The 21,882-nt window shown below is 42.1% G+C and overlaps 1 protein-coding gene across 2 annotated transcripts in view; it reads left to right on the top strand.

Moving 5' to 3' along the window:
- NCK2 (NCK adaptor protein 2) overlaps positions 1 to 21,653 on the top strand; it is a 165,738-nt gene extending 144,085 nt beyond the window's left edge. For both annotated transcript variants that reach the window (XM_074983257.1, XM_074983256.1), the window contains 2 exons: positions 840 to 1,561; positions 20,239 to 21,653. In XM_074983257.1, the coding sequence (XP_074839358.1) occupies positions 840 to 1,561; positions 20,239 to 20,433 (917 nt within the window). In that variant the 3' untranslated portion in view covers positions 20,434 to 21,653. The remainder of the gene's footprint in view (positions 1 to 839; positions 1,562 to 20,238) is intronic.
- The last annotated feature ends 229 nt before the right edge of the window (positions 21,654 to 21,882 follow it).

Raw genomic sequence — 21,882 nt, 5'->3', positions numbered from 1 at the left:
AATTCAGAAGATCAAGGTAGTACTCTCCTGTACCAGTCTGTTTATGTATATGTAAGGCCTTAAACATACATAAACAACTTGATTCTTTTTTAAATATTTTCTATTCCCGAATAGCATGGAAGGTAATCCAAAATGTATGTGCCTTGAAAATAATAGAATTTGAAGATTATTTGAAGTTACTGTGGCCTCATACCGAAGAATGCACTTGTATGCCATAATTCCTCAATATGGTATCTGTTCCTGAGAGTGTGGTGGTTACATTTTTAACACCAGAATATATTGAGTTCAAAATTCATCAGTAAACTTGTCAGGTCGTATCAGCTTAAGTTGGTTAGAAACTGAAGAATGAAGTGGGGCAGAATGTAGTTTGTTGAGAAGGAACCTGTTCGGTGCGCTATTTTGTTACTTTTTCAAAATCAATTTAAGTTTTTATAGTTACAGTTAAAATATATGATTCATGGATTAGATTTTAGGAGACATAACATCCCTAGAGGACTAATTATATAAATGATGTGTCTTTCACCACTTTGAGTTTCTAAGTTTTCACTAACTGACTTTGTGGAGACATACATTATAAAATAAATTAGAGCTTTATATTCAGAAGCTGAATGAATAGAAAAACACCAATTTCTTAAATTATTAAAATGTTGATATTTTCTGACAGTCTGTTTCCAATGTCATTGTGATAAATACATGTCTAAGCATTTTGTTAATGACAGGAAAATCAGTTGGCTAATTGTATAGTTATACATTATAGAAACTAAATGTTTGGGTTTTTCATTTTTTTTTTCTATTTACACACTGCATGCCTACTAGAAACTTCTCTTTTTATTTAACAGGTTTGGGTAAAACAAAAAGGAAGACAAGTGCACGAGATGCCTCACCTACTCCTAGTACAGATGCAGAATATCCATCGAACGGTAGCAGTGCAGACCGGATTTATGACCTTAACATCCCAGCCTATGTTAAATTTGCCTATGTGGCAGAGAGGGAGGATGAGCTGTCCCTTGTAAAAGGATCCCGAGTCATTGTTATGGAAAAGTGCAGTGACGGCTGGTGGAGAGGTAGCTACAATGGACAGATTGGCTGGTTTCCTTCGAACTATGTGGTGGAGGAAGTTGAGGAAGCAACTGCAGATTCCCCAAGTTTTCTAAGTTTAAGGAAAGGCGCATCCATGAGTAATGGCCAGAGCTCGAAAGTACTTCATGTTGTTCACACATTGTATCCATTCAGCTCTGTCACAGAAGAAGAGCTCAATTTTGAAAAAGGGGAGACAATGGAAGTCATTGAAAAACCAGAAAATGACCCAGAATGGTGGAAATGTAAAAATTCACGAGGGCAAATTGGTCTTGTTCCCAAAAACTATGTGGTAATCTTAAGCGATGGTCCTACCATTAACACTTCCCATCCACCTCAGATAAGCTATACAGGGCCATCTTCTACAGGACGGTTTGCTGGAAGAGAGTGGTATTATGGGAATGTTACCCGGCATCAAGCAGAATGTGCCCTAAATGAGAGGGGAGTGGAAGGGGACTTCCTTGTTAGAGATAGTGAATCTTCGGTAAGTGACATTCAACACTTGAATTTTTATTATGTGCTTGATAGAAATAAAACTACCTTGTGGTGTGTGGTGTTTGAAGTAGCAATGCACATTAGTACAGTGGGCATCAATCTAAAAAGAAGCAAGCAATTTAAAAACTTCACAGAAATGTATTTTTGCTATACACTGGAATCACTTCATTCACTACTGAGGTGCAACCGTCTTTGGAATGAAACACAACAATTGTGAACTAGTTTGTGTGCTACTTGTAGAGTAACCCATCATAATTCCATAGTGAAGACCAAATTTCATTTTTAACTGAAGGAAGTAATTATTTTGTTAGGTATGACAAATACAGAATATCCTCTCCAAATTTCACATCTTTTAAGAAATTTAACATCTTTATGTCTCTGTAGTCTTAAGCTATCTTAATAATGAAACAACATGATTTTAAACTTTCAGTACAGTTAACATTTCTTGGAATCTTGTGCGTAGGCTATATTTGGAGAAATGAAGTTATAATAAAACAAATTAGGTTGTAATAAAAGTTGTATCTAAGTCTTGTGGTTTATAATAAATTTGCAGACAGAGTCCAGTTAACATCTCAGTTCTTAAACTGAACTACTGTGACATTAGAGGGATGTTGTAATTATGTGAAACTAAGCATTACAAATGCAGGAAATATAGAAAAAGGTTACTCTTAAATGTGCTGTGCATTTCCTAAGGTATGGAAATATATAGTGAAATCACTCAAACTGAACTCTGCTTTATGGTGACGTCAGGAGAGGAAAAAAAACATAGCTAAAATTCCGTTGGTGTGCCTTTTAAAAATAAGTGTTCTCTAATCAGGACCACTGATATTAAAAAGCCTGTAACCATCATTATAGGCTTACTGTGGCATCATCTTAATTCAGTCTTAGAGTTTATATACGTGCAATGTATGTATACTATAACTGAATCAGTCTGAAACCAGTGTTAGTAAAATCCTGAAAGATGGATGCAGTATACCGCTTTAAAAGTAGTTATATTCTGTATGTTTAGGTTATTTATATTAACTCATGTTTATGCCAATAAAAATGCATTCATACTATGGTTTATGCTGATTTAATTACACTGGTTTCACAGTAAAAAAGCAGTCTAAAAACCTGTGTGTAGACCAAACCTTAATGTAGTTTTTTATCTGAAAATTTATACAGTAGGGTCTCATGATTCGTGAATTTAATGTTCGTGAATTCAGTTCTTTGTGAGTGGTTGATTTCTCCGAGGCCCTGGGCAGGAGCTCCAGCAGCTGCCATGTCCCTCAGGGCTCTGGACACCCCCACCATATTCACAAAAACTCAGCATTAACAAGGGTTCTGAACATGGAGTACAGGTACAGCTGTTGGAGTATTTGATCAGTTGTACTGCTACTTAGAATTTCTGCTTAGAACTTCTAAGATTATTTTTCATTTTATCTGTTAATCTGGTGGCAGTTTCTGTGTTTGGTTCTAAAACTGACTTCACAAAACAATAGTAATATGTTAGTATAGTGTAAGTACTACAGGTTGAGCTTCTCTAGTCTGGCACCCTCTGGACCTGATTGGTGCCAAACCAGAGACTTTGCCAAACAGCAGGAGGTCAGTATTGTCTAGCAGCATTACTAACACTCCCACTGCTTACTGGGCTCTTAGAAGACATTTAGGGGTAAAATAGAGCTATATAACAGTAAAGAACACAGAGCCAGGACTGTTGGCTGTAAACAAACTTTATGGGACCATGGGAAACTTGGCCATACCCAAAATAAGTGGCTATCCATCCTGCTAACAGAAAATCATGCCACGTAAGAGTGGGCAGACAGAGGTTCAACCTGTAGTTGAAAAAAGTGTGGCTTTTTATTAGTTGCTATTAAAAAATAAAATTTAGCTTGTAGAAACTAAGAATAATGTAGTTTTTGATTGTTCTGTTGAAGTACATTTTGTGTTTCACGTGCTACATGCTGGCCAAGTAAAGGTCAGTTTGAATCCATGGAGACAAAAGTTAGCAAAAGGAAAAAAAAGTGTATACAGATTGGCCGGGTAGTAATCATACTTCTGAACTCAGCTCTTCTTCTTTGAGGGAATAGTAGAAGATTAGCAGAAATACTCTACAGTAAATATAAATCTATTCTTGAGGTTTTTTTGTTTTTTTTCTTTTTTAAATATATAACTCAGTGGTGTACTTGACGTTTGGATTTCCTAGTTAGTACACCTTGTTTCTGCCACTAAGAATGTTGATGTCAAGGAAGTAAACAATTTAAAGGCAAGAAAATAGATTTTTAAAATTGCCTGAATGTTCTCTTTAATTTTATTTAAACTGTCACAAGCTGTTGTTTTATTTTCTGATACATATTTGCTGTTTTATTTTTACTGAAGTTAGAATAATAGGGAACTGACATGTATGGGCACTCCATTTCACAGGACATCATCTGTGTGTCATCAGTACTATTGCACTTGAAATGAGAATTACATGATCTGTCTCTGTTTCATGCCTCACAACCCTAAGGGTTTTCCTGATAGACTACTGAGTACTGTTGCCTTCTCTGGGGTGGAAACCCATCAAAATGTGCTGCTTCACAGCTTTACCTCTGTTGAGCTGTTAGTTTCTGTTTCTTTCACAGTTCTTCAAGATATGACTTTGTATAGCTACTCCATTACCTTATTTGAAAAATTGAGAGGGAGTAATAGTTGTCTGCTGTTGTGGTGGGGTTAGGAGGCCTTATGTAGTAAGAATTATGAAGTGAACACATCCATTGACAGCAATCATTAAAAGGAAAGGACTTGAGGTTCTTGGTGTTTTGGCTCCCAGTCCAGTGATCTTTACTCTTGGGTGATGGATAATTTGTATTTCTCTGTTTTATTTGGATTCTGTCTATAAGGTGAGGAAAAAAATCTCTAAAAAACAAAGCATCATAGAAGCGTATCTTTTTAAAAAAGATGTAAATTATGGTTAGGACTATATGTGAGGTACTTCTGACCCTAGCTAGGCACCACAAGTTCTATCCCAGGCCCAACTGTTTACAGGTTGCACCTCCTTTGTCCATCATACTAGGGACCTGACTGGCCCCAGACAAAGGGAGGTCTGCTGCCTGCTTCTCTTCTCCCTTGTCCCCACTTCCAGTCCTAGGGCCCCCTTATCTCCTGCTGGATGTTGGCCCCCACTGGGCTGACATTGACCCAATCACCTCCAGCTGCCAGCTCTGGAGGCTGGTTACAGACCCATGCTGGGCATGGCCCTGACCCCAGCCATGGCCCTGGCCATGTGGGCACCAGCTCTACCCTGACTAGACTGACAGCCTGGGCCCTACAGAAGGCAGCTCCAGTTCTGGTTGAGGTGCCAGACACTGCCCCGGCCCCAGCCCAGAGGCCAGCTCTGGACCAGTCAGGCTGTCCCCACAGCCCCCGCCTCGCAGGTGCTTGGTGAGGCCCCTGCCAGACTGTTAATGAGATCCAGCCCTGTGGGTGCCTAGTGCAGACCCAACTGGGCTGCTGGCACAGTCCCAGCCCCACGGAGACCTATGCAGCCCAGGCTAGGCTGCCTGCACAGTCCTGTCCCTGTGGGCTCTGGGTGCAGCCCCTGCCCTGCAGAGGCCAGCTCTGGATAGCTGTCACCTCTGGACAGGGGTGCAAGCCCCCACTGGGCTCCCCTGTCCAAGGCAACCATGCTCCCCTTACTGATCTCCCAACCTGGGTCTCTTGTCCAGTAACAGCTGTGGTCCTGCTGGCCAACAGATGGGACCAGCCTAAAGAATTCTGGTTTTTAGAGGTTTAACCTGCACCAGTTTTCAGGCTTATCTGACTGCGCCTGTGGACTATGCATGTGCACAGAATTATTGAATACTGAAACTGGAAGGGACCATGAGGTCATCAAGTCTAGTTCCCTGCCCTCATCGCAGGACCAAGCACTATCTGTATCATCCCTGTTAGATATTTATCTAACCTGTTCTTAAATATCTCCAATGATGGATATTCTACAGCCACCCTGGACAATTTATTCTAGCATTTAACCACTCTGCTGAGAAACTTTTCCCTAATGTCCAATCTAAATCTTCCATGCCACAATGTAAACCCATTGCTTCTTGTCCTATTTTCAGAGGCTAAGGAGAATAATTTTTCTCCTTTCTCCTTGTAACGCCATTTTAGGTATTTGAAAGCTCATATCATGTCCCCTCTCAGCCATCTCTTTTTTTCTAAACTGAACAAACCCAATTCTTTCAATCTTCTCTCATAGATGATTATGTACAGCTCTTTGAAAATTTTGCTTTAAACAGAAGCACCTTTGAAACCTTCACTATTGTGTGGCTATACGCTGTCCCATAACGTCCTGTGTTTAAACTCTTTTTTGTTATCAAGGTCTAAAAAGACCCTTTGACTTCTATCTGGAATAGACTAATTCCTTTAAAATATGTTAACATTTTTATTTATTGAGTGCCTATTTGATAAATTTGTCCATAATGGTTGCCAAATGATGGATCTCATGCTCTGTAGTAAGATTGTCATTTGTGGGGCATACCAAGACTAAGTCAAGGTATAGTCAAGTTAGTCAGCCATAAATCAGTGCCTCTGCACAATACCCATTGTGCAACCCCATAGAGTAGACAAACCTTTTCAATAAAATATGATTGCTATGGGATTAAAGATTAAGATCACACTTCTGATTTGAGATTTCCATTTTTTCTTCAGTCCTGGTCTCTCTCTCATCAAAATGCTTCACTCTGGCCTTGCAGGTTCTGCATGACTCTCTACAGAGAACAATTATTTTGTAGTTGGGATTTGTGTGTGTCTTTGATTTAGTATCATTTGAGTTGTGTTTTTGTTATGCATTACATTTAAATTATTTAATCCCACATTTGACCTTCCCTAATTTTTGTTTTACTGCCCTTTAGGTAAGTTTTAACACATTTTTTGACTCCTGCTGTTCTTCTAATAAATTCTAGAAACCACATAGTACACCATGAGGCATACATGGTGTTGAGAGGCAAAGGGGTAGAGCAACATCTGTGTTAAGCTTCCAAAGGCTTATGATAAAGCAGTGGGGGGAAAAAAAAAATTTAAAAATAGTTTAAGCTTCTTGGGTGGTATCTAATGTTCAGAGCTGGCTCCTCAGTCGGTAACTACCACTCTCTCTGGATATCCAAATCTGAAGGCAACAATGCAGAAATAAGGGTGGCATGGGCATGGTATTTCCACTCTTACTTCCACTCTGCTGCTGAGGGGCCCTGTCTTCAGAGCTAGGCATCGACGGACAGCTACCACTCTTGAGCCACCCAGCTCTGAAGGCAAAGCAGAAGGAAGGGAAGCAATACCATGACCCCCTAAAATAATCTTGTCGCCCTTCCTTCTTGCAACTCCTTTTTGAGTCACGACCCCTAATTTGAGTAATGCTGGTGTCTCCCATGAAATCCCTGTAGTATAGGGTAAAAGTAAACAAAAGTTCTGCTTTCACAGTCTGACACATTTTTCATGTTTGTGAATTTGGTAGAGCCCTAAAATAAGCTTCCTCAAAATAGTTCTAGAGCATATCTTTTAGAAAAATGTCCAGCCTTCATTTAAAAATCACAAACAAAATCACCGTCAGCACCGTGTCTCTTCTGCAGGAAGTGGGTGGAACATGGACAAGGCAGGGGCACGTGGTGGGTGTCCCGCTCTGAAACCTCTGCACCAGTCGCTACTGCATGCCTTGTTCTCAGTCGCAAGCCCCACACCTCCTCCTGCAAACCTATGTCTCTGACCAGCTTTCCTTCCAGTAGTCTGAGGTGCCTGGGAGAAACTTGTATCAGGGATTGCTGCTAGGTCTGCCAGGACTTCCAGGCCTGTACTGAGAGAAGCCAGAAGACAAAGTTGAATGTGCTCCTTTCCTTCCCCTAGCACTCCAACTCTTTTCATAGCCACGCCAATCTGACTCAGCACCAAGTACATTAGTGTCAGTGCAGAACACTCCTCCCACCATGAGAGTCTCTGCACCATTCCCCCTCACCAGTGTGGAAGAGAAAAGAACAGATGGCTAAGGTGGGGTGTTCCCCCATGCTGGAGGAAGTCAAATGTGGGGAGTACAGTATAGTGTGACCTAAGTTTGGCCATTCATCTGCCCTTGCTCTGAGGGCGATACCATTAACACCATCCTGTATGCAGTCTTCATTGAGTCTGGTCCTGAATCAACCTCGTGCTCCAGAGAGACCAGCAGGATCATGGTGGAGTCCTCGCCAACGGTATTTGTTCCAGACAAGGACTTGATGATGCTTTTGGTATTGCTGTTGATGACGGTACAAGAGTCAGCAATGTCAGTGCCAGGTTGCAAAAAATGGAGCATATTGCCCTGATCTCCTCTTTGGTATTGTAAAATAACCTTGCTGGCCACAGTGCAGTTCTCCCTGACTTGCTGGAATTCTTCAGCACTGAGTGGTATCATTTTTCTATGGTGCATGGGGGAAGGATCATTGTTGGACTCAGAAGTGGAGCCATATCCCCAGATAAGGGACTGTTCTCAGTACTTCCGTACCAGCCTTATCTAGTTGTGGATCTGTGTGCAGGGGTAGCCCAAACGCTTGGCACAAGGGACACTCGCCTGTGTTGATACCGTTAGTCCCTTTGGAAATCATGTTTTTTTTTCCCCTCAGTACAGGGATTCCCTTCCAGGTGCTAATACTTGGTGGTCACAGAGAGGAGAGCACTTTCATTCTGTAAAGCAGCATCTGACCTGGCTCCAATATTGATCCTTGGGACAGAACGAGAGCAGAAGCAGCGGATCTGCCTTGTTCGTGCAGGCCTGCTCATCCTCTTCTCTGGATGAGGCAGTGTTAGGCTGGGCATGTCATCTCTCTGTGATAAATTCAGAAGTCAACAAGAGCTTTTGAAAAGACTGACGTCCAATCTCAGGTGGGAAGTGAAGGTAGTTAAAGAACCCTTCCTCATTCGAGTCAATATTTTGACATTGCTGGACCCATTGATGATGGCTCTTCTTAAATATACCATCATAGGACCTGTTAAAGCCCTATAGCAAACCCCCTCCTCCCTGTCTTCCATCTCAAAACATAAATAAATAAATAAGAGAGAGGGAGAGAGAAACTAGAAATATTTTGTTCCTTCTCAAAAGTAAGAGTATTTGTACTCCAGTCCCCCTCCTGAGTCCCTGATGGTCTTGGCTGTCAACAAGGGGGATGGGCAAGGGCAATAAATAGAAAGATTCACTTTACAGGGGTTTGCAGGTTTATGTCTCCAACCACCAGGCCTTGCTGGAGAGGTAGTAATTCATTGTCTGTGGCTTGATGCTTAAATTCTGGTCGTGCTTCCCCAGGAGACCAGGAGGCGGTTCTCTGCACTGGTAAAGGCCTTTATAACCAAGGATGCCCTGGATGTAGCTCAGTGTCTAGGTCTATGGTTTCTGCTACAGTCATGCCCAGATGTCCTTGGTTCCTTCAGGACCTTCTATTTGAAGACACTGCTCTTCTCAGAGCAAGCAGGCATTGCAAGAGTTGAATTCCTACTTCTTTCATCCCAGGAGAATGTAGTACAAACATGGACTAGAAACAATAGTGATGATAAAGAAGAATTTGAGGTCAAATCTTCATTGTCTTCATATAGTATTCTATTCTGTGTTCAAATTCTCTATTTGGTCCTGATCACACAGAAGCCCAGTTGCTGGTAGTACACCTCGTTCTACTCAGCTGTCAGTGGTTTATGAGACAGACATCTGTAAAAGCTACATAGAGAGTGAGTACGAGCCCTAAGTTGCTGTTGTGGATGCAGTCAACCATCTGGACTGTAGTTTTTGCTTCTTCCATTACATTTTCAGTGGATATCTCTCTCATTCATCCAAGTGTAGCTTCTATTGCTGGACAAAGATCTACTACTGTAGTATTAGATTCCTGGGTTACATTTTTTCATGAGCTGAGAGATTTCAGCAGTAGACTTACTGGAGAGAGAATGGTGATAGTCTTCTCTGAACTTAGCAAAAGTAATCCACTGCTTAGGTCTGTCCCATCTTGGTAGAGACTTTCCAAAGCCAGCAATAATGGTGGCAATAATTTTAACACAATGTTCAAGGATCGCTTTTGAAAAAGCCAATGAGATTTTCCAGGTTGGACTAATTTGAACTTCAGTCGCGGTGTATCTTATGTTTTTTCTAAGATATTCAGTATTTTTGGACGTTACCTGAAAGAAGAAGAAAATATAATGAAGGCCTTAAATGTATGCCTTTTTAAATCTCCTTTTGAAGTTTCTGCAGTTCATACTGGTGCTTTTTGGCCTCTGCAGAGTTCATACCAGAGTAGGGTTACATTGTTTCTGAGTGAAGCTTATATTCAGCTGTCTTTCACAGATGTTTGCAGCTGACATCTGTCACAGATGCAGCTGATGTGTCTTCCTGTAACCTGAACATCTAGAAGTGCATCTGTTGGCCTACCACTGACATCAAGATAACGTACACACAACAACTTAGTATTTGATGCCCATTTGAATCAGTGTGTTCATCAGCCTTGCATGCACATTTTTTGACTGGTGAGAGAGTTCTTAGCTTTTTCAGCTGCTGAGTCTTCCACCGTTGCACTGCATGCTTCTAGCCATCAAGCTGAGTTTCTTGCAAATAATCAGTATTTGCCTGTCTTGTTAGGAACCAGTATCCAACTTCAGGATTAACAAATGGCAATGCACTTAACATTGGCCTCCAGTTTGTAGCGTTTGATATCTGTTGCTTAAATAGAAAACATGATGTAACAGCCATGTTTGTTTACATAAACTGTGTTGCGTCTCCATCATTCTTAACAGCCTCATTAGGTACTTCTGAATTGGATTTGTTAGTGAATGGCAGTGTTCCCTGTAAGATGGGCCCTTGTGCAGCCACTCAGGAGAGATTCAAATGCTGCCCAGGTGATTAGCAGAGTCCCCACTGGTGGTGCATGTTAATATATGCCTGCGTGCATGCAAAAATCTATTCCAGCCAGGGATGGAAAAAAATCCGTATATGGGTGGAAGAAATTAGAGGGAACATTGGTGACTGGTTTAGAAGTCTTTCTGCATCTCAGTGCGGTCCAGAAGCTTGGTATTTTGCAGCCTTTCATGTAGTTTGTCAGCATTGGCTTTGCTAATCAGTCTGGCAAACCGGTCTTCCCCACTTTTACTATATAAATCCCTGGTATGTCCACATCTTGAATACCATATGCAGTTCTGATCATCCCAGCTCAAAAAAGTACTGGAATTGGAAAAGGTGCAGAGAAGGGCAACTAAAATGATTAAGGGTGCAGAACAGATTCCATTTTGCAGATTAAAAGACTGGGATATTTCAGCTTGGAAAAGAGAGAAGAGATGACTGAGAAGGTATCTGTAATAACTAGAGATCTATAATAACTTAACTAGTGTTGAGAAAGTGAATAAAGAAATGCTCTGTACTTTTTCACATAACACAAGAACTTGAGTGGGAAGGTCATCCATCATAAAAAGTTACATAGAGAGTTGGTTGTGGAAAGAAAATACCTCAGTGAGAGGAGATTGTCTCTGTGATTGGGAATTTAGGGCAGGTTTTATTTTCCAGATGGATAGTATTATCTAATGCATCTGAGTTACTTCCATGACTGTTTCTCATTGGCACTGCATCTCATTCCTCCTGACATTGCCAGTGTCCAGTCTTGTGTTCCAGGTAGATGTCTTTTGACTCAACTGATGCTGTCCAGCACCATGAGTTGCCACATCAACTACTCGTAATGTTGACCAATTCTGCATTCTCTGCATACTCATTCATTAACGAGGTCCTATGCATCCAGGACTCCGACAATCAGGGCGTGAGTTTGAACCTCATAGTCCCTAGCTCTCAAATTGTCAACCGAAGGGACATAACCTAGTGGTTTTTGACCCAGCTCCAACCAAAATTGACCATTTGGGCAACACAGCTCTGTCTGTTGGTACCTAGGCAGAGTAGAAGTGTTTGTGTAAATACAGTTTATCCTGAAAGCTTCTCCCCATCCTCCTGTCCCCTAGCTCATCACTAGCTGTAAGGGGAGAGCTCATTTGCTTATAAACCATAGTTTGAAATTCTAAGGTTGGCCGACAGCACCAAAACAATTGCGCCAACATTGTCCTTGAAAATAACTGCCTGAGGAATCTAGTCTTTATTCATACTTTCAAACTTATGCTTTTGCAGGTACAATTGTTTTTATAATATATTGTATATGCTTTTAAAGTGTGCACTGTTGAATTCTTGGAAGGGTTGGGCAAGAAGTGCAGGGGGTGATAGTGATTTAGGGGGTATACAGGAGGGCAGAAATGCTCCCAGGCTCCCGGCCATGATGCTACTGTGTATAGTCCTGCTGCAGAATCACCAGACAACCTTACAGATTCTAGAACTGTGATATCCAGTACACTTTCCATTCACCACATGGGGCAAACTGGACACTGCAGTGTGGTGAAATGTGGCTCCTTAGAGCCACACGTGTAGAGCGCCCTCCATGCACACACCCCACCACTTGGAGGGACAAGAGCTTGGCAGCATGGGTGGCTGCTCCTTCAGCTGCATCCTGGAGCTGCAGAGCCCTCATGGCTCCAGGCACAGCCCCAGCTGTGGCTCCCGGCATGATGCATCTCCAGCGGCGGCAGCTCTGGTGAGTTGCTGGTAGTTTTGCAGCCTGACCCGGCTAAATTTCTAAATTAGACACCACTGTTCTAGAGATTCATATTTGCTTTTAATGTGCTTTTAAGGCATGTATGTGACTTTTGAGGTTTTTATGCCTGAAAAGCTTGCATGCAGGCCATCTAAATGCAGCTGTTAATTCAAGTGGCAGAAGAGAGAATATCTGCCAAAAACTGAAAGAGCATCACCTAAAAACAGTTTAAAAATAAACAAACAGTCTTAGAACAAATCCAAGGAGGTCAGCAGAGAGCCAATTCAGGCTGCATTCAGTTCAGACACTTTAACATGGTAGTGTTAAGTTTAAAGAGTAATTGCTCACACACCTTTTTAAAATGTTATTTGCATCTTTTACTTGAATATTTTCAGTGAGAAGGAACCAAAATAAGTACAAGTCCAATTGTTTTCACAGATTCTCCTTGTATTCTTTAACAGCAACGAAGGGTCCTGTGGCACCTTATAGACTAACAGAAAAGTTTTGAGCATGAGCTTTCGTGAGCGCAGACTCACTTCTTCAGATGTGAATTCAAGAATACAAGAATTCTTGTATTCTTGTTACTGGCTATTTTGAGGCCAATAAATGGCTTCAGGGTTTTGCAAATGGTGTTCAAGCTCTTTTGTCTCTTTGCACAGGATGATGGCTCTCACAGGAAAGTTACATGAGCTGTTCCACAGGATTAAAGCTATGAGTTCATCATAAGGACGCAACTTTAGAACAGGCTGTGATGAAATATAAGCAATGCTACACTCTTCTCTTATGCACAGAGCTGTCCCATTGATGAAACAGTTCAGGGCATCCGCCTAGGCTTTGGAGGGTCCAGTGGGGTCAAGGGCAGCCTGGGAGATTACTGGGTGGGCTTGGTGCTGGCAGCAGGGTCTAGGCCCACCCTACACTCAGTAGTGGCAGTAGGAACTGTGGGAAACCAGGCAACCCAGCCCTGGCCTGCTCCACTGTGCCCTTTCCCAGCCAAGTTATTCCATTTCACCGTGGCAGAGGGAGTCAGAGTGCCCCAGCCCAGTCCACTCCCCTGAGCAGTGCACCTAGACTTGGGGCACACTGTAGGCTAAGGCCAGGTCTTGCTCTGCTTTCCACCTGAGTGAATGGGTGTGGGGGCTGACCCACTGCTGCTGGCATCAGGCCCCTCCGGTAATCACCCAGGGCCATGTCACTTGGGGCTGGAGATACAGTCAAGATGTGAGGTGGCAGAGCAGGGTCAGGAAGTGACAGGCTCAGGGGAAGAGTAGACTTGGGGGCAAGGTGGAGCAGGGGCAGGAAGGGGCATACCCTGAGACGGGGGGGGGGGGGGGGTCCCTGGCCCAGCACCCTCCTGGGATGGAACTGATTATATAAAAATCTAATTTGCTACTTTTGGGTTGGGGGGAGGGAGGAAATATGAATATTCAATCAGAACTGTATTTCAAGTTTCCAAAATAGCACAACACTGTAATGTACTTGGAGTTTGTGTGGCTACATGACATGGTAGTGAGCATAGGCCAGTGGCTTGTGATATAGGTTCTGTTCTTAACTCTTATCAACTCACTGTCACTACCTCTCTGTTGTTCATCTTTTTCACCTTTATAAAGATAACATTACTTGAGATCATAGCTTTGAGACTCTGATGATAACACTGCACCACGGGGCCCTAAATCTCCACAGTGGGTAAAAGGATTAGCTTAGTTGTTGATTTTGCTTCAGACATAATGTAACTTCTTCAGTACCATATTTTGAGGTTCTGGTTGTAACTGGTTCTTCATTAAAATAGGGATATTTCACTTAGTTTTACGTGGGGAGTAGCTTAAGTGTTACCTAGAGAAGGAAGGAGGACGTAACAGAAGTTTGGTCTTGTGTCTCAGATTCTTACAAGCTAGTATTCTTACTCCCCTTCACGCTAGCCTTACTACATGGTTTCCTACAGGACTATATTGTTACTTTTCCTATTTAAAGCAAAATTAGTGGCATCCTGTCTATTTCCAGTGCCCTGTGACATTTCTCTGAATCAGCAGTCCCAGAATTTTCTGCAGAGTTCATCCCTTGCTGTAAAACATGCTCCAGAGTGTCAGCTTTAATTTTTTTTTCAATGAATAGTTCTCGTTCATATGACAGTGAAGGTGATAAAGTCAGGAACAGATTTGAACCAACGCGGTGTTTAACACCTGTAACACTGATTTTGAAAACTGTGATTTTCCGTATGCCAGGGAACATGGACTCTGCAGTTTTTGTAGACTGATACTTTGTATTCATTTTACCTTCCAGCTGCTCTATACTAGAAAAGAAATTAGACCTAAAATATGTAACTCCAGTTACAAGAAATGCATAGCTGAAGTCAATGTACATTAGGTCAGATTTCCATCATGCCCCCCTGCAGGTCAGTGGGACTGGGAGAAACTGTCCTGTCAGCTTCCCTTACTCTTCACAACGGCATAGACATAGGCAGCTTGTGAAGTACCTCTCCCTCTTGGCTCCCAGCATTCAGTTCAGAGCAGTACACATAGCCCCTACAGCTGCTCTGAGCACATGTGGGTGCATGGAAGATAGGTACCCTGGCTAAGGAACCTGCTGGCCTCTGCCCCAGGTCACAACCTCCTCCTTCATCCACACATCTTCCCATATCTCTCTCACATCTGCATCCCTATCCCTCTTACCTCAAGCTCCCTTCTGCATTCAACCTGCATCCCAGATGCTACGCCTACTCCATTAATATCTTGGAAGAGGGTGGTGATCCTTGACCACTTGCCAAGTTCTTGGAGTAGACCCCCCCCATCAGAAATTATTTGCCCACCCTGATCTACAATCCCTGCATTCCCATCTTCCACATTTCTGTGACACATGCAGACAACAGGATGGCCTGAACCTGGCTGTTTGAACAGCATCCCAGGAGCAAAGGCCCAGGGACTAGCAATTGTGCTGTGTGGAGCGCATAATGAAATTTCATCCACAAAAGCACTCATTGTGAAGAATAATCTCTTGAGAATGTTATGCCAATAAAAATTTTCAGTTAAAATAGCCACAGTTCTATGTTTTTGTATGAGGGTGGAGGAATGGAATAAACTAAAGTTGCGGAATTTAGGGGTTGTTTCCACATTTTGTGAACTTGTTCTTATTTTGTCACTAAGAATACAGGACTTGTATCAGAGCTGTTAAGATAAATCATACAAACTTCACTGTGTATGCATTTTATGATCTATGTTCTGTACAAGAGACAACATTAGTAAACTTAGGCCCTGTCTTCACAGCAAAGTTAATTCAACCAAGCTTACATTGGTGTAGAGCTGCCACAGTATTTACTTCACTTACGCTTGTCCCTACTTTGCTCATTGTGTCACCAGTTTATGATCTCACCAGAAGTTCTTTTATTGATTGTGCTGTTAGTGAAGGGCATTGTGAAACCAGCAGCCATTAGCAATCAACATAAGTGATGGAGCATCTACCCTGACACTGCTTTGTCCTAATTACTCTGACCTTTACTCTGCCCCCTGTGTAGAGGGGTAGTTACATCAGCTGGAGTGAAATTTAAGTGTGGATTCTTCCACAGTTAGGTTGATACAAGGCAGTTTACTTTGATCTAACTGTGTAGCGTAGAGCAGATCTTTGAGGTATAATCATATGGACATTCACTGTATAACTTTTAATTTATATAAATGTTGCTATCATTATTAAACATTTATGCCACAGTAGTCCCAAATTCAAAAGTTGAATCCAAAGCTACTGGGAGGAATTTAAACTGAGAATTTAGTATTAAATGAAATAGAAATTGCAAACTGGAAGTTGTGTGTAGGTAGTCCATCATGTCTGATGAAGACGTCTTGAGCTAACACAGGCTCATCGGTTGTGGACTCGCACGTGGCTGAGGAGTCCAAGCTTTGAATGGCATGGGCATTCACAGTGGGGGCAAGGGAATTGTCCTGGCTCTGCTGGTGTGGCTGCTGCTGTTGCTTTCTTCTTCTCATGAGTATCAATGAGGCGTACACGTCGCTGCTCCTCAAAGTTGTCATATGCATGTCATACGTTAGCACACCAGCCTGTTCGGTCTTTTGCCTGCTGCTCTGTCTGATCTGGTTTAAAACCAGCATGAGCGATGTTGGCCTTCACACAGTCTTTATACCTCTTGCGAGGCCTATCTTGATTCCTTTTGCCCTGGGAGAATTCACCATAGAGGAGTTGCTTAGGGATTCTTGACTCCTCCATTCGTATGATGTGCCCTGTCCAGCAAAGGTGGGCTTTGAGAATCATGGCTTCAGTGTTCGTGGTTCCTGCTCTGTCCAGGACTTCCAGGTTCGTAACTCTGTCCTGCCACAGAATGTGCAGTATTGACCTCAGGTTGCGTGTGTGGAAGCGTTCCAGCAGTTCTATATGTTTTCTGTTCAGGGTCCAGGTTTCACAGCCATACAGGAGACTGGTCAGGACTACAGTGTTGTACAATTTCAGTTTAGTAGACTGTCGGATATTGTGCTGATTCAGTGCTCACACTCTGACGTCCTAGTGCCCAGCTGGCCTGGCACATTCTGACATTGATTTCTTTGTCGAGGGAACCATCGTTGGCTATCACACTGCCAAAGTACTTGAACTCCTCTACTGTTTTTAACTCTGTTCCTTCAATAAAGATTGAAGCAGGGAGAGCAGCAGATTGAAACAGTACCTCGGTCTTTCCTAGGCTGATGGTCAAACCAAAGAAGTGAGTGGAATCTGCAAACTTGTTGACGATAAGCCTGGAGATCAAGATTTCTTGTGTGCCGTAAGTGCACAGTTGTCGGCAAAAAGGGCTTCAAGGATGAGCCTCTCAAGCATCTTGGTTTTAGCATTCAGACGATGAAGGTCGAAAAGTGACCCATCAAGTCTGTATTTTATGTAGACTCCATGGTGCAGGTTCCTAACTGCATGGCTGAGGACACACATGAAAAAGAGGTTGCATAACACTGGAGCCAGCACACACCCTTGCTTCACACCATTGGATATCTCAAATGGATATGAGGACTCACCATTTGAAAAAGCAAAGCCAGTCATGTCATCATGGAACTGGCATATGAAGTTAACCAATCTTCTCGGGCAGCCAAGTTTTGACAAGATAATCCACAGGGCTTCTCTGTTGACAATGTCAAACACCTTGGTCAGGTCTATAAAGACAGCGTACAGATCCAGGTTCTGCTCTATGCACTTTTCCTGGACCTGACGAACAGCAAAGATCATGTCAATGGTGCTGCGTCCTGGGCGAAAACCACACCGTGCCTCTGGTAGGTTCTCCTCTGAGATGCTGGTGATCAGACGGTTGAGGATGACTCGAGCCAAGATCTTCCCAGCATTACAAAGAAGGGAGACTCCCTGGTAATTTCCACAGTCAGCTTTGTTGCCCTTGATCTTGAAGAGAGAGAGAGAGAGAGAGAGAGAGAGAGGATTGTGACATCCTTAAAGTCTTTGGGCATGTCTTTTTCCCAGATGCTGATGAAGATGTTGTGAAAGGCTTCAAGTGACACTGGTCCTGCTCTTTGAAAATTTCAGCAGGGATACCGTCCATCCCAAAGGCTTTGCCAGAGCTGGTCTGGCTGATTGCCTTTTTGGCCTCATCCATTGTAGGGGGCAGGTCAAGGCTGTCTATTGTGGGTTTCTGAGGGATCTGGTCTAGGGCCACAGGGTCGACAATGGAGGGTCTGTTGAGAAGGTTGCTGAAGTGCTCTCTCCACCTATTGGTGATGCTCTTCTTCTCCCTGAGAAGGGTCATGCCATCGGCAGACAGGAGAGGTGTAGTGCTTGGTTTTGAAAGTCCATATATAGCTTTGATAGCAGTGAAGAACATCTTGGAGTTCTTGGTAAGAACATCTTGGAGTTCTTGGTGTCAGCGTAGTATTGGACACCATCAGCTTTACTCTCCCACCACTCATCTTGCATTTTGCGAAGTGCCATTTGTGCCTGGCTCTGAAGATGTTTGAAACTATCACGTTTGGAGATTGAGGGCGGATTGTTTTGCCTTAGCAGAAATGCATTCTGTTTTTCCTTGAAGATCTTCATGATGGCCTTGTCATTTTCATCAAACCAGTCTTGGTGAACTTTCTCTTTCAGTCTGTGTTAACTTGGCTGACTCTGTCACCAGGGTTTTGAACTGGTCCCACTTTTGTGTTGGGTCTCCAGTCAGAGGTCCATGGGATGTCAGCACTTCATCAAGGCAGGCTGCGAATTTCCCATGATGACCAGTATGTTGCAGCTTCCCAATGCTGAAGAAGGGTCTGACAACCTTGAGCTTCTTGCAGTGCAGTGGTGTGATGTGCAGCATAAGGACTGATCTGACGAGTCTCTGATCAGTCCAGCGCTCAGCTCCCCGCATGGACCTGGTGATCTTAACATCTCAAATGTCCCATCTGCGACTGACATGGTCAATCAGGTGCCACTATTTTGATTTCGGGTACATCCATGTGTTCTTGTATTTATCAGTTTGTCTGAAGAGAGTGTTGGTAATTGTCAGGTCATTTTCTGCACACAAGCTCAGCAGAAAGCAGCCATTGGCATTCTTGTTACCAACACCATGATGCCCCAGTACCCCTTTCCAGGTCCTACAGTCCTTGTTGACCTTGGCGTTGAAGTCACCCAACAGGAGAAGCTTGTCACTAGGGGGTGTTGCTTTCACAAGATGGTCAAGGTCCTCATAGAAACTTTCTTTTGCTTCATTGCTGCTAGTCAATGCGGGGGCGTAATCGATGATGACTGTAACATGGCGAGAGGTGTTGAGGGGGAAGCGGAGCTTGATCAGACGCTCACTGATGCAAGTTGGTAGGTCAGGACGCTGGTGCAGAAGTGATGTCTTGATGGCAAGTCCCACTCTGTGACTTCCGTCTTCGTTTTCTGGCCTGCCTTTCCAGAAGGTGTAACCTCCTTTTGGTTTGCAGGTGGAGCCTTCCTCTGCCAGTCTGGTCTCGCTCAGAGTGGTTATGTCAATGTTATAACAGGCCAGTTCTCTTGTTACGAGGGCCGTTCTTCTCTCAAGCCTCATAGCATTCTCCCTGTCCAAGAGGGTGCAAAAGTTTCATGCTGCAAATATCTTTCCTTTCACTGTTTTTCAACCGCTATGAGGGTAAAACTGCTATTTGCGGCATGCTGGCCATTTTGCTTGGATCAAGCACGTTTTGGGACACCTTTTCTAGTCCCCTCCCTTATTTTGAGGGTGAGCAGTGCTGTTTCTAAAAAGGCCTGCTCAGTCGCCTGGGATGCTGCCGAACTCCTCTATCATCCTGGGGTTAATTCTTTTTTTAAAGCAATAGAGTGCTCAATTGCTTTTTAAGATAGAATGACAAAGGAGTGGCCAACGCATGTGAGCAGAGGGAACATTTGCAGCCATTTATTTATATTCACTTTAATACTATGTACTAAAGCCATCATTGTGCTTGTACACTGAAAAAGTTGCTACATGTGAAAAATAGTAAATGGAATAGTTGTTTCATCTTTCAAATAATATTTCAGTAAAAACTTAATTTCACTGTGGTTAGTACTGTATTTGGGTGATGTGTATTGCAAATATGCCTTTTATGGTACTACTTTATTAAAATTAAAATAAACAAGAACTGTTTCTCCTATCTTTTTAACAGTGTTAAAGGGTGTCAAGTTGCTGGGTTTTTTTCCTTTAATGTAGTGCAGAAAAGGCCCTCTAGTGGTCACGATTTAAAAAAAAAATGGGAATTTCCCCTCGGAGCCTCACCTCATCCAGGCAATATTGTAGTAGGAATACTGATTCAAGGGAAAGCGTATCATTAGAAGAAACTATGCATGAGAATTTTTTCCGTGCCTGTCATTCTCGTGGTGTTAGTTTGAGTCAGTACTTTCTGTACTATTTTCTGTAGTATTTTCATGTAACTTGCTACATGAGGTTGTGTAGCTGGAGAGCTTTCTATTAACTTCACATTAATAAAGGGAAATTATTTATTGAATAACAGACATTTAGATTTCTTAAGTAGCTAACACACTGGACTGTGAAACAAATATTAGAGTCTATTGTAGCTACTTCATATCACAGTTTGCACCTTAAACTACAAAGTTGTTTTCTCTTTGACCACTTTAATATTTTGTTTGTTTTTCTCTCTTTCAACAGCCCAGTGACTTCTCAGTATCTCTAAAGGCATCGGGAAAGAATAAACATTTCAAGGTGCAGCTCGTGGACAGTGTCTATTGTATTGGCCAACGTCGATTTCAAACAATGGATGAATTGGTGGAACACTACAAAAAAGCTCCCATCTTCACCAGTGAACACGGGGAAAAGTTATATCTTGTGAAAGCACTTCAGTGACATTGAAGATAGACTGTGCCGCCTAGGCCTCTTATAACTTTTAAGCCTTAGGTCCTAATTCACTTTTATAGAGCAGAGCAATCTACAGTCTGAAGCAGGCTTAAAGAAAGAGCTCTTTCACCAGTGTTTGCTCTGGTTATTATTGTCCTTTTTTTGGTTTTGTTTTCTTTCATTTGCCTATTTTATCTCTTTGGTTCTGTTAATCTCAGATGACCTCCCCTCAGGTTGAAAATTTTTCTTAAATGGCGTTGTAAGCATTCACTTTCATGCCTGAGTTCTAAACTCCCCTCCTCTGTGTACGTTTACATAGTTAGTTCCGATAAACGAGGGGTGTTTTCAATTCAAAACAGTGTTAATCTGTTCAAATTGCTCATGCTGACAGAACTGTTCATTGAGAGACATCGGGCACAGTTTGAATGCACTGAAGCTGCAGCTAATTAAATGAGATACAGTAGACATAACAGTTGTGGCAGTGAGTTCTGTAGCTATTTTGCTTACCAGGTAGTATATTACAAAAATTTCTAGTTCCTAGAAGCACTCTTTACACTGTACTCTGCTATTACATTGCCTCTTTAACTCTTTGTAAAGAGTACACTAATTAAAGCATTTTGTAATAGTACTTCTTAATCTACTATGGTAAGATTGTAGTAAAAGAAAACTATCTAGTGTATTTTGGTCTGTAATTGCAACAGAAAGGAATTTTCTTTTTATTGTTGATTACTAGAAAAAGAATCATTTGAATTGTAAAGGCTGAATGTTTTGGTAATCTACAACCAAATGTGCCATCCACATAATGCTTTTTCCTCTTGCCCTTCTGCTTGTTTGAATTAAACAGTTATGTATTTAATTCTCAAAGTAATATGTATCTGTAGCTGATTATTGACACTAATACAGAAGGTTAATAAAAATTGATCTTGGGCTGGGGTGGGCGGGTTACCAACACTATTATATATAGATATATATAAATATATATATATATATATTTGCTTTACAGAGAAAAATCTTCAGGGTTTACAGAGGATGGTGGGATTGGTAGTAAGAGACACACAGAATGTTTATGAAGAAAATGCATTTTCTCTTTTCTTTACATTTAAACTCCTTTATGGTTTAAATATACAGTCTTGAGATGGCACATTCCTGAGATTGAAGAAGGGATCTTGAGATCTCAAATTCTTGCATACCCAGTTTTTGGATATTGTAATAAAAAGATATTATGTCAAGATGGAGTATTGGATGTATCCTTGACTGGTAGTCATGGTGTTTATTTAGAAAGGTGAAATAGTGTAAATATGTAATTTGTGTATTTTGAATTTGGTGTAAGAAGAAAAAAAAATGAGCAATATAGCATAGGTAGTGAGAAATACTCCTTAATGTTTTCAGTCTTGGTTACGATGAGCAAAAAAACAATTCTAATGAAGGTACAAAGAAAGCCATTTCCTAAGGCTTTTG

This window comes from Carettochelys insculpta, chromosome 1, assembly GCF_033958435.1.
Source record: "Carettochelys insculpta isolate YL-2023 chromosome 1, ASM3395843v1, whole genome shotgun sequence".
Lineage (NCBI taxonomy): Eukaryota > Metazoa > Chordata > Testudines > Carettochelyidae > Carettochelys > Carettochelys insculpta.
Note: the sequence above shows the minus strand (reverse complement) of the source record. Positions and strands in the feature narration are given on the sequence as shown.